This window comes from Xenopus laevis, chromosome 4L (genome assembly GCF_017654675.1).
Source record: "Xenopus laevis strain J_2021 chromosome 4L, Xenopus_laevis_v10.1, whole genome shotgun sequence".
Taxonomy (NCBI): domain Eukaryota; kingdom Metazoa; phylum Chordata; class Amphibia; order Anura; family Pipidae; genus Xenopus; species Xenopus laevis.
This window is the reverse complement of record NC_054377.1, coordinates 71,371,503-71,384,654: the sequence shown is the minus strand read 5'-3', so window position 1 is coordinate 71,384,654 and position 13,152 is coordinate 71,371,503. Positions and strand designations below refer to the sequence as shown.

At 36.9% G+C, this 13,152-nt stretch overlaps 1 protein-coding gene across 2 annotated transcripts in view; it reads right to left on the bottom strand.

The window, feature by feature from the left end:
* The window catches only part of col24a1.L (collagen, type XXIV, alpha 1 L homeolog), a 156,314-nt gene that overhangs the window by 65,994 nt on the left and 77,168 nt on the right, over nt 1-13,152 (bottom strand). For both annotated transcript variants that reach the window (XR_001935320.2, XM_018258139.2), the window contains exons 15-21: nt 10,646-10,699; nt 10,516-10,560; nt 10,193-10,246; nt 8,526-8,579; nt 7,097-7,150; nt 2,031-2,084; nt 1,838-1,891 (exon numbers count right to left, since the gene is read on the bottom strand). Coding sequence is in view for 1 of the 2 variants with exons in the window: in XM_018258139.2 (XP_018113628.1) it covers nt 1,838-1,891; nt 2,031-2,084; nt 7,097-7,150; nt 8,526-8,579; nt 10,193-10,246; nt 10,516-10,560; nt 10,646-10,699 (369 nt within the window). In the remaining variant the exon portion in view is untranslated. The remainder of the gene's footprint in view (nt 1-1,837; nt 1,892-2,030; nt 2,085-7,096; nt 7,151-8,525; nt 8,580-10,192; nt 10,247-10,515; nt 10,561-10,645; nt 10,700-13,152) is intronic.

Genomic DNA, 13,152 nt, shown 5'->3' with positions numbered 1-13,152 from the left:
AGTGCAAGATTTTTTTTAATCTTTCCTTGTGGATGTCCAAACAAATGAAGATTCTGAGGTCACCCAAGCTTTCGAAAAAAAGGTTGTCAGGTAGAGTGAAATTGCAATCAGTGTCGGACTGGGCCAGCGGGACACCGGGAATATACCCGGTGGGCCCCAGCCCTCATGGGCCCCCTCCGGCCCAGAACTGCTTCCCCAGCCCCATGTGCTATAAAGAAATAAATGTACGCGTACGCGCAAGCAGCGCGATGTGCCTGCGAATTCGGGAGCATCGTGGTTTGTCTGCATTTGTGTGCTAACAGCGAAACTTGTCTGTCAACATCGCGTGGCAGGCCGGGGAGTTGGAGCTCGGGAGGGGGCCCCCTGGAACTGCCAGGAGGGCCTTTCATTGCAGCCCCGGTGGGCCCCCAAGGCTCCAGTCCAACCCTGATTGCAATATTGTAATTCATTTTCTTTGTCTAAAGCAAAAACTAAAATATTGATCCAAGACCACCTATACCAGTTCTACTTCTATCACTGCTCCTTATTAACAGGGTGCCTGCGCCTTAAATTTTACTAAAAATATGAAGTACAAAAAGAGTAATCTAAGACAACTTGCCGACGTCTTCATTTTTTACTTCTTTTACTGCTTTTTAATTATTTATATTTTTGTTTTACAGCTATTTGTTTGGTGTGACTTAATTATTCTACCAAACAGGCATTAGCTATAAATTCAAAACAAACAGGTCTGAATAGAAATACAAGTAATGAAAAAATTAAGAAGTTCTACAGTCAATGTGTTTTTGGTAACTGGGGTTAGTGACACCAAAAACAATTTTTGCATTTCTTTTCAAGAGGTCCACTAAAAGATAGTAAGTTTGTCTAATTGTGAATTCTTTAAAATAACATCCTACCATTTGGAACTTTAGAAAGTATAGTTGCCCTTGAAGGGCATTTCTGCTCGAAACATGTAGTGTCAATAAAATGATTTTTTGCAGCGAAGTTCTGTGTCTACCTGGTCTGTTCCACTAACTATACTTTCAATTAATTGCCAGTACCAAGGACGGGGTACAGGAACTGACCATAAAGGTTATAAAAATTGATAGGAGAAAAACCAAATCCAGTGGAAACAAAGAAGCTTCCACTTGGAACTTTAGAACAGTCTCAATTAATTTTGACCCTCAAACTAATGTCCAAAATCCCTTAAACCGAGGGCTCTTTGTGGCAGGGACCTCCTTTATTCAATTATTGATATTGTATACAAGTACTATTATATCATACTTGCTTCATATTTTGACACCTGTGTTCTTCTAATGTACATTAATTTGGTTGTTACATTAGTTCTTAAATTTAAATTTCATTTCAGTAAAACTAGTTTTTTGTTCGTTTCTGGAAATGTTCCAAAAAACTGTTTTCCTAAAAAATGAATAGATAAATAAAAATATTATCTGTTTATTGTTACACCAAACCAATGATTGTCCAACTTACATCATGAGGGGAAAATAATCTCCATTACTGGTCTTTATATAATTAAAATAATTCATACATGCTTTTGTTTCACTTAGTAATACTTTACCCCCCAGCCCAATAACACAAACCCCATATAAACAAAATACAAATGTATATTTATAAATACAAACATTTACAAATATGTAAAACAATGAGATCACAGAAAGCCAAAAAAGCAGCTGGGCATCATAGCATTCTTGTTTTTAAACATTTTTGATCAAGGGATTATTTTACAAGGATGGCATCTAAATATATATTTGGAATGATAAATATCCATTTTGACAGCATTAGCTATAGAAACCATAGTGTATTTTATGAGACAGAATTTACATCAAGTTTACATTCGTACCTCTATACCCTTTGGGCCTTGTGGTCCTGGAGGTCCTCTTTCACCAAGCACACCCTTCAAATAAAAAATAAATATTTACAGAAATGTTGCAAAAATATTATAATTGTGCTGTGAGCTGCAGGACAGAAGGGGCTGTGAAATAATTCAAAGTCTAAGAAGTCAATTCTATTAATAGTGCTTAATAATTATTTACCTTTGGCCCTTCAGGCCCATTTAACCCTGGCATTCCAATGTCTCCTGGAAAACCCTGAAAAATAAAATGAAGATTCTTTGACAAGACCATCAGTATAATACATCTTTGTATACTGACACTAATATGGCTGTGAATTTGTTCTATTGTAATAATGATATTACCTGTTCTGTTACTTCATATATAATTTATACTTGTGTATAGGTTCTTAAATCTCACCTGTTCTACCACCTGTTTGTCTGGTTTTGACCCAAAAGTGTGGCCCGTAATGGTATATTCTCAGGTAAGAATCCACTATATATGCAGAGGAATCAGCAATGAGTTATAACTAGGCCCATAGAAAAATGTGCAGGCACATGTAAAAGCTCATGTGCAATGGAATCACAAAGGGCTGTTCAGGGTACTTGTGTTAATATATACTGAACTTTTACTTTAAGCTATGTAGGATTTTACTTATACAATGTAATGATAAGCAAAAAAAAAGACTTAATAAAAAACAAAGTCCACAGAGTAAACACGAAAAAAAAAGATATCCAATATATTTGGAGTAAATTACAGCAATCAAGCCCAAAGAAACATATCTGGTGTGAAAACTAAAACAATGTGTGGGAGACTGGGCTGCACAAACTAATCAATGTTATTACTTGTACTGTAATCCGTGTTTATGTAAATGTATGAAACATCTGGTCATTCATAATTCACATTAATGGCATCTGGAGTACTTGTGAGAATGTCTCAGTGAAAAAAACCCTATATTATACAAAGCAAAGAACAACAGTCTAAACAAAGAATGTATTATCTACCAGATTGATTACTCTTCTGTATAATAACTATGCATGAAAATATCCACCAACTTCTATATAAAGGAGATAAAGGGTTGCTAAACTAAGCTGGCCATGTATATTGTGTGGCAGGATTTGTCAGCAGAGGTTATGGGTATCATTGTTAATGCTATTTAGAATAAGCAAAAAAAAGTTAGTTGCCAAAACATACAAATTCAAGTAAGTAAAGGGATTACTTTAGTGTATTTACACATTCCAAAAATGTTTTAACTAACCAATACTATACAATGCAAGAGCACTTCTAAAATGAAAAAGATTGTTTCCTTTTTGAAAAAGCAAAAAAATGATCATGTTGTCCAAATATATGACTTTGCTTATAGAATTCAGCTTGTAAAAAAGAGCAGAAAACCACCACTACAACCTCCCTCTTAAAGGAGACTTGTCATCTGAAAAAATCATTTGAAATCCTATTTTATCACATTAGTCAAGCAAAATAAATTTTAATTACACTATATAATTTATTTGAATCTTGTTTCCTTCGGTCTGGGAATTCATAATTATAGCAGGCAGGCTGGAGCTATTTTGTGGACACTGTTATTAAGGCAAACCTTGCATAATCTCAAACTCTTGTTTGTGCACCAGAATAGGGGACCTGATGTCCATCCCCATGCACTGGTTACACAATTAAATGGTAAAGACAGAGGGAGAATATGGGGAATGCAGTGATGTCTAGTAAGTGCTGAATGAAAAGTGAAAGTAATTGCCTAAGGCATAAAGGAGGGGCAGGGAATGCTTGATTGACAGCTGAGATTTTTAAATGGGTTTACAGCTATGAATGCTTTAATAAAAAAAAAAGAATTTGAAATTCATGTTTAATTTGAAAAGGACTTTTATTTTACAGTTTTTTATGTCTGGGTGACAGGTCCACTTTAATTGAAAGATGTGGATGTCAGAGTTCTGGCTTTGTTCATTCTGTCCCAGTTTTAATTATTTATTCAATTTTTGTAGATAAATTAGACAAAGACATGCCAAGCAGCAGAAAAGTAAACATAAAGTATCCTCTCAGATAAAAGTGACTTACATGGATTTTTTTAGGAGTCAGACTTATCCTTCCCTCATTTATCCACCCACAGTAAGGGCCCAGTCCCCTGCTTTCTAAAATTTGCTGGGAAGTATAGAAGTGGCATCTAACAGGCTCAGAAGCAGTCAGAGCAGAGAGCGATATTGTGGGATGTAGCCTGATTGGAATGGAGGTGTGACCTGGGCAGAACTGGGGCAAAGTAGGCATGGCCAAGATATACCCAGATCTTTTCTAGTCCAGGTTCCAGCTCTGAATAATACATAGTCCTAAAATGAATAACAGAAGAGGCGTTTTCTCTGCAGGTGTATTTCTGGTGGTGTAGATAACCTTCAATGTCCCATAAGCTAGAGCAGAAGGTTTTCAGCCTGAAAATGCTTTAATAGCAATTTCGGTCAGTTCTCAGTCAATGAGGTGGCAGGAGTGGTTTCTGGTACCTCTTAAAGGCAAACCATCTGCTATTGCTTAAATATTTATCATAATTCCTGCTATAAAGAAAGATAGTCAATGTTTGTGTATATGTCTTGGTAGGTTTGTCTTAGCAGCAATAAAATTATAGGCATGCCTATAAATTCTGTGGTTAAAGAATTGTTGTGTTATCTGTGTGTACGGATGGGAATTAAGAGATTGTATGCAAATAACTTTTATTCTAATATCGGGAAAGCAGTAAATGCTGGCATAAAGCCAATATGCAGAAAGTGCTTTCTGGTGCACTTTTGCAATTTACTAAACATTTGTAAATAAGCCCTTTATTCTCTGCCAATTCCTGTTTTGTTCTGTGGGTTGCTTAAGGACCATGGGGTTACCCCCCTATCAGGAGACCTCTCTAGTCAGAAACCGCTACACTGGGAACCCCCTTGTACTGCAACTGTGGGTTACAATACTTGCAATGAAGGACATTGATATTTAGCTTAATGCAAGTACAGGTATAGGATCTATTATCTGGAATACTTGGGACCTGGGATTTTCTAAACAAGGCATCCGTCTGTAATTCGAATCACCTTAAATATGCTAAAGATTGTCTAAACCTTAAACACAGCATAGTTATGATCAAGTACAAGGTACTGTTTTATTTTATTTGCCTAAAATTAGGTATGCACCTAGGCTTGCCACCTGTCCGTTTTGACCCAGACAGCCCGGTATTTTGAGGGGCTGCCCGGGTCTATACTTCCTGCCTGGTTTTCCAAATAAGGAAACTGGCAGGACTGACACGGCCAATCGCTGATCGCTGTGCCATAGCCCGCCCACTGATGTCATGGGTCCGTCCACTGATGCCATAGCCCCGTCCACTGACGTCACTGGTCCGCCCGCTGATGTCACAGACACGCCCACTGACATCACGGACACCCCCGCCCGGTCTCAGCCAGACATAAAGGTGGCAACCTTAGATGCACAGAATCCACTATTTCGGATTCGGCCGAATGCCCAAATCCTTCGCAAAAGATTCGGCCGAATACCGAACTGAATCTGAATCTTAATTTGCATATGCAAATTAGGGGTGGGAAGGGGAAACCATTTTTTACTTCCTTGTTTTGTGACAAAAAGTCATTAGATTTCCCTCCCACCCCTAATTTGCATATGCAATTTAGGATTCGGTTCGGCCGGGCAGAAGGATTTGGCCGAATCCAAATCCTGCTGAAAAAGGCCGAATCACGAACAGAATCCTGGATTCGGTGCAACCCTACCTAAAATAAAACATTTCAGAGCCTTTCAACATTTCAGAGCTTTCTGGAAAAGGGATCCCATACCTGTACTATTGGGGGGAGGGACCAGCAATGTTTAAAACACAGCACTGCCCTTGGGGATGCTGCACCCTTCCTTCCTTAAAGGAACAGTTCAGTGTAAAAATAAAAACTAGGTTAAAAGATAGGCTGTGCAAAATAAGCAAAATTAGTTAGCCAAAAATGTAATGTATAAAGGCTGGAGTGACTGGATGTCTAACAGAACACTACTTCCTGCTTTGCAGCATTCTTGGTTTCCACTGATTGGTTACCAGGCAGTAACCAATCAGTCACTTTAGGGGGTGCCACATGGGTCATAACTGTTGCTTTTGAATCTGAGCTGAATGCTGAGGATCATTTGCAAACTCACTGAACAGTTATGTCCCATGTGGCCCCCCTTCAAGTCACTAATTCCGAGTTAGAGAGCTGAAAAGCAGGAAGTTAAGTTCTGTTATGTTAGACATCCACTCCTTCCAGCCTTTTTACATTACATTTTTGGCTAAAGAACTATATTAGAAACATTTTTATTTTGCACAGCCTACCTATTTACCCCGTTTTTTTTTTTTTTTTACAATGAACTGTTCCTTTAATTGGATGCCCTATGCAATTAATTGGAGAGGCATACTGTGTAACTCCTCAAAGGCCTCCCTCATCTTGCAGAAATCATTTATTGCTTCAGGGTGCGAAACACACATTGCTTTGATTTTTATTGAGGCCACTAGTTTGTTTCATAAACAAAAACGTGTGCAATTGTGCCAACTAAGACTGTGATAGAAAAATGGCAAGGAAATGTTATCCTTTTCAGTTGAGTTGGCAGAGACATTTTCACTGTATTTAGAGAACAGCATGCCAGCTCTGTGCTAAGAACAAGAATATTTGCAGAGCATTCCAGTTCTGACCTTTCTGAAGGACTGTGTGACTGTCTCATTTTCCAATTAGCATTTCTATTCTGAACATATTCTATGAAATGATGGAACTGATGTGAAAGTTTAATGGTTACAGTGAAAGAAGACATATTATGGTCTAGGTTTAACATAAATGGCCTATCATTAAAGACAGCAGAAAGCATAGAAAAAAGCCAGAAGTATAAATAAACAAAATAATAAAAAGATGTACAAGAGATGCTGAGCCAATTTGGTAAAATTGCTACAAATTATGTGACAACGTGGCGCCTTTGTGGTCAGATTCTGGTCTCTATGGTGTGGTTTCAGAGATGGGCAAATTAGGAAATTGTTCCTAACTGAAACATATTAGACAGGATATACAGTTTTTTACTGGCTAATCCCTTACAGAAATAATTGCCCCTAATATCAGTCCCTTTACCCTGTTCCGCATTCATCTTCTAAGACTTTTCTTATGAACACAAACACATACTCAAACAGCATTAAGGTGAATAAGGCAAATCTTTGTTTGAAAAAAAAAAACATGCCCTATTCTAACAGCCTGAAATCAGTCTAAATTTAAATAAAACATTTTTTACAACGTTACCTCTGGGCCAGGGGGACCAGGTAATCCCTGTAGTCCTTGATCTCCAATTCTTCCCTAGATAACATAAAATGCTATTATCATTAACAATAACAATACTTTCTGTTGGTTTAAAGTATTAGAATATATATATACAGTTGAATGCAAACGTTTGGCGGTTTTCTGGCTAAAACTCAAAAAAAGTCAAGGGATCCTGGGGAAAAAGCCAGAAAATTTGAGCGATTGGGGTTTTTGCACGATTTTATTGAGTTTTTCCACAATCCAATGAATTTGTTTTTTTTTTTCAATAAATAAATACAAGGTCAAATTCAGCATGGTCATGGTTTTTTTAATAAAAATATGAGATAAAATCGGATTTTAGTAAATAACTCCCTTAAAGGGGATCTCCACACAGACATAACTTAAGCTTTTTGAAAAGTAAACAATTTCAAGCAACTTTACAATATACATCAATTAAAATATGTGCAGACTTTTCATGATTTTTAATGGTTTGGAACAGTAACCTAAGCCTAGCCCCCTGCTCTTTTGCTGATCTGTCTGACTACTTTGCAGAGCTGACTGACTACTGTTACTTTGTATCAACAGCCATCTGTCCTTAGCCTGCATCCTCCAAACCCCACAATTCCTTGCACACGTGATTTCAGTAAGGAACAGAATATCTCAGTGCAATGCATTGTGGGTTATGTAGTTCCCGCATGTTGTCTGTAAGCTGTGGAGAAGTTGTTACAATTTATAACATTAGTGTTTAGTCCCTCCATCACTGCCAGGATTTCAAATGATGCAGAAAGAGAATAACTGTTAAACAGCTTGATTTCAGCATAGAAAATGGCATTTATTCATACTTTTTGAATTAACAGGTAACTGTGATGGGTATTCACAGGAAACAAAATGAGGAGCTGTGAACACAGTGTTACTTAGGCGGTCACACTGCAAGTTTGGGTAGATTAAACTACTTAACTACAAGTGAAAAAAGAAGAAGTGAAATCAAAACACTGTTAGTCTATAGACACTCACTTCAAAGCAAACTAGTTCAGTGTGGTGCCTGTAACTGTGATGGGTATATCAGGGGTTTCTGTGTTAAGTGGGCCTCTTTATCAAATTTTGGTTTGGAAGCCGTAGTTCCCCTTTAATGTTGACTTTTTCCTATGTTTTAAAGTATTGTTGTTTATTTCTATTGTACTCTACTGATTTATCTTTAATATGTGACCTGTATTGGTGGTTCTAAGGTATTCTATATCTTGATGGACACGCATTGCTATTAATGTAAAAGATAATTTAAATTACTTCATAAAAAATAACTAGATTTGTATCTAAGGGTAATTTTCAACTAAAAGTGTATGTGTGCAAGAGAGAAGGAAGACAAACTAAACATTAAGAAAAAATAACAAATTGCATAAAATAACAAACTACTACTACTAAAAAGTTTGCATACCAGGGGTCCTACTTTTCCTTTCAATCCTGGTGGTCCTGGTAAACCAACTGCACCCTTTAAAAAACAATTATATTATTAACATACTAATATTTTATGCATTTTTATGTTTTTATTTTATGCATTTGCAAATACAGAGCTAAACATATTCTGCAAGCTCTGCTGATAAACTGTTTCCCATAAGCATATGCTTATGTCAAGTATACAAATTAATGACACATTAATGACACATTTAACTTTAAAATTATAAAAGCAAATAATTGCTGTATCATTTTAAAATCTTATTTCAGTAGGCAGTTTTTTTTTAAAAGAGCATGACCACATTAGATAATTATCTTTATCTTTTTAAAAAATTACTCATAGTGCGTATTTAGAGCATTTCCATTGGATATGAATATAGGAATGGTATATATTTTAGTTTCTATGAAGTAATAATCTAATGAAATATTCCATCTAAATGTATATCTCACCGATTACATGATTTGTAAGAAAAAGGCTTGCATGCGTCATTGCAACAGCAACAGGCTGCTTAAAATACTTAAGGGTTTCATTGCTGCATAGGGTTAAATCATTTACATGGCATTTTACTTTGAATAGATGTGAACAATAATTGCTAATCAACTGTTTATTGTTATTTTTCAATTATCAACGTTATTGAAGTTTTTAAAAATTAAGCAAGCAACCTTTGGACATGATATGCCTTCAGGAGCCAATTTCGGACAGAGAAATCAATAAAAATAATGGATAAAAAAAATATATGAAGCAGTTCTGTGTTTCCTTTGCAGTGAAATCAATGAAAGAAGGGAGGAAAGAATGGGAAGGGTTAATTCTCTGGTTGGGTTGCTAATTTTGAAGGCAGATTGGAAATCATGAAAGAAAATCTACTATCCCCTGTGAGCACATAATTATTGGTGAGGTACTGAAAATAAACTATACAGTTAGAAGCAACCTTGGGAAGCTTCACCAAACATTCAAAATGTTGACTAGTATTCAAACTAAAGTACCCCCCATAGATGTGAGTATGAGGAAAAACCTATAACCTTTTTACATAAACCCAGTGTCCAAATAGCAGGAACAGTGTAATACCACTGATGCAGCAGTGCAAAGGATGTATCCTGAGACTTTTCTCCCTAGCAGGCTTTCTTACAGTAACACCAAAAAATTAAAGTATTTTAAAGGTATGACAATATATATAATGCTGACCTCTGCTGGTAAAACTGGTGGGTTTGCTATAGAAACACAACTATAGTTTATATAAACAAGTTCTATGTAGTCATTGGGCAGCTATTCAAGAGCAGGGAACACAGTAGATAACAGAATCCCATTGTATACTGCAGTGTTTAACTGCAGTAAAACACTGCAGCTTTGAATGGCTGCCCCCATGGCTACATATCAGCTTGTATATATAAACTATAGTAGAGTTTCTGAAGCAAACATACCAGTTTTACTAGTGCAGGGCAACTGTACATTATATTTTCATTACTTTAAAACACTTTCATTTTGTTGGTGTTACTGTTCCTTTAAATAAGCAAAAGCTTGGCACCTAAAAGCAGGCAGACAGTTTATCCCTCTCTCCCAAACAATATTTTAAGTTACTGAATATAATACAGTGCTTTCAAATAGCTCTAAAACATTTTTTCAAGAACAAAAGGTTCATTGTTATCACATACCTTATCTCCTGGATATCCTGGCTCTCCTGGTTCTCCTGAAAAGCCTGGTTCCCCCTAAACAGTATATCATTACATACAGACACAGAGAACTTTAGACATTAAATGATGCATCAGGATGCAAAGATCAGATTCAAAGTTTTTGAAGATTTTAAACAAAGCTCCCAAGAGGGATAAAACACATTTTACAAAGCTATTTTTAGATCAAGAACACACAAATGTTAACTACTCTGTCAACAAATATTATCTACCTTTATAGTTAGAATTTAACATGCTTACTTTTCTTAACATATATTTCACTGTGAAAATGGAAATATTTAGATCACCTTATCACCTTTCATTCCAGGCAGGCCCATGTTTCCAGGAGGACCCTGTGTAGGAAACAAATTCATTTGTACTTTTTCTCTCATGGAACACATAAAGACATACATCACAGTTGACAAAACTATGGCATACCTGAGGACCAGGAATCCCTGGAGATCCAGCTGGTCCGGCTGGCCCAATATCACCCTAAATATGATAGATTGAATAATATATGTCAATCAACACTTTTTCCAGGTTAAAAAACCTATGTAACTACTTTTTTTTTTTGAAGTAGCAGCTTCTTAAAAACCCTTGAACAAAAAAATAAAATGAAAAGTTTAATTTAGCCATCCGTGTTCTAAATTCAGTTTGCCAAGCTGGGCAGACTTATTCTTTGTAGCTGTATTAGGAACACCATATTCATTCCGGCTGTATTCACTATTCAGGCATGACAGAAAGGTAGGCACTATTCAGGCATGACAGAAAGGTAGGCAGGTGAAGGAAGTGCTCTCACATTCCATCTGCTCCAAGGGGAAAAAAAATCTTAAAGCACTATCGCCCTGCCCTGCCTGGCTAAGACAAGTCTGAATGCTCAAAGTACTTGTAATGAACTACTGAAAATACAAATAACTATTTTTTTTAAATGTGGGCGTCTGGACAAGATTAAAATGAGTATTAAATCTATATATGTATAACTTTATTAATAAAGGACTACAAGGATACATACCACTGTTCAAGCTTACATTGCACAAAAATACATACAGGGTGGGCAAGCATTTTAAACAATAAATAAAATAAGTTTAGATATACAGAGATTAAGGGGGTTATTTATTAAAGTCTGAATGCCAAAAAAAATCCAAATTTTTAGTGGCAAAAAAATTGAATTTTTTGTAATTTATTATACCCTGAGGCTGCTAAACATCCAAATCCAAAAATACTGCATCTTCAAGCTGTCGGGGTCCTGTAGAAGTCAATGGAAAATTTGAAGATATCATGGTCTTTGCTGAGTTTCAGCCAAAAATCCGGAGAAAATTGGGGTTTTAAGTAGGGATGCACCGAATCCAGGATTCGGTTCGGGATTCGGCAAGATTCGGCCTTTTTCAGCAGGATTCGGATTCGGCCGAATCCTTGTGCCTGGCCGAACCGAATCCTAATTTGCATATGCAAATTGTGGGGTGGGCGGGATTTCATGCGACTGTGTTACAAAACAAGAAAGCAAACCAATTTTTTTCCAATTTTTCCTTTCCCGCCCCTAATTTGCATATGCAAAGTAGGGTTCGGATTCGGTTCGGTATTCGGCCGAATCTTCCAAGATGGATTCGGGGGTTCGGCCGAATCCAAAATAGTGGATTCGGTGCATCCCTAGTTTTAAGTGAGTGTTCCGGGCATAAAAAAAATTGGGGGTTTTTTTCAATGATAAATAAGGTCAAATCATAGATTCTAGTTTGGTCGGACTTTATTTACTTAAAAAATTTGAAAAAATCTGATTTTGGTAACTCCCTAAGTGTTATGTGGTAAGAGACAGTAGGGAAGAGGTGCCTGTATGGTAATGAAATCCCTTTAATTAAACAGTAATACATACAGGGATGCTAGCAGCACCACATACTCTTTGGTTGTTTCTTAACCTTTTTAGTATATATCAGGGGGCCTCAACCTTTTTTTAGCCATGAGTCGCATTCAGTTGTAAAATGAGTTGGGGAGCAACACAAGCATGAAAAAAGTTCCTGGGGGTGCCAAATAGGGTCTTTGTTTGACTATTTGGTACCCTTTGTGTGCACATGCAGTCTAAAGGAGGCTCTGTGTTGCAGTACATCTGGTTTTATGAAACCAAAACTTGCCTCCAAGCAGAATTTAAAAACTACGCACCTGCTTTGAGGCCACTGGGAGCAACAGCCAAGAGGTTGGTGAGCAACATGTTGCTCGCGAACCACTGGATGGGCATCAATGGTGTATATTAAGATTAAGAGCATAGAAGTTCACGTATCTGACCCCCATAAATCAATTAGGAAATGTGTTATCCAGATTTCTGTTTAAAAGTGCTGCATGCCAGGAATTAGTGATGTAATGCAGGTGAATTCACTTGTTCTGTATCATATGCTATACTGATAGATAGCTACTGGTGATGTTCTCGTGGTAGATCAACCTGCGCATCTGTTCTGTCTTTTTTTTTTAAGATGATTAGCCACATCTGCCATGCCAACCCTGAAGTGAATCCCAGGTCCGAACTGAGAATTAAAATAGGCCCTGGCATTTCAGTTACACAGAGGCCCAATCAGCCCACATAGAGGCCCAACCAGCCCCCACCAGCCCACCAATACTGACTTTCTATGGGATCTTATAGCAGCCCCTCTGGCATTTGCCAGAACTCACAGATTGCCAGTCCAGGCCTGGTAAATCCTATAATTATGTCTGACAACAGAAAACCTCACACATTCACTAAACTCTAAGGCTAGGCACAGGATTAATTACCAACAAGGTTAAAAAAAAAAAAGTGACAAAGTTGCGTACTTGCCATTCATTCTGCACTCCTTTAATAAATTGTATAAGATACACAATGCCAATATATACATACCAGTTCATGTTTCAATGCTAATTTCGGCTTGTGTTCTGTTTTACTATTTAATGATTGTAATAATTCTGAGCACTGTTAAAGAGTCATA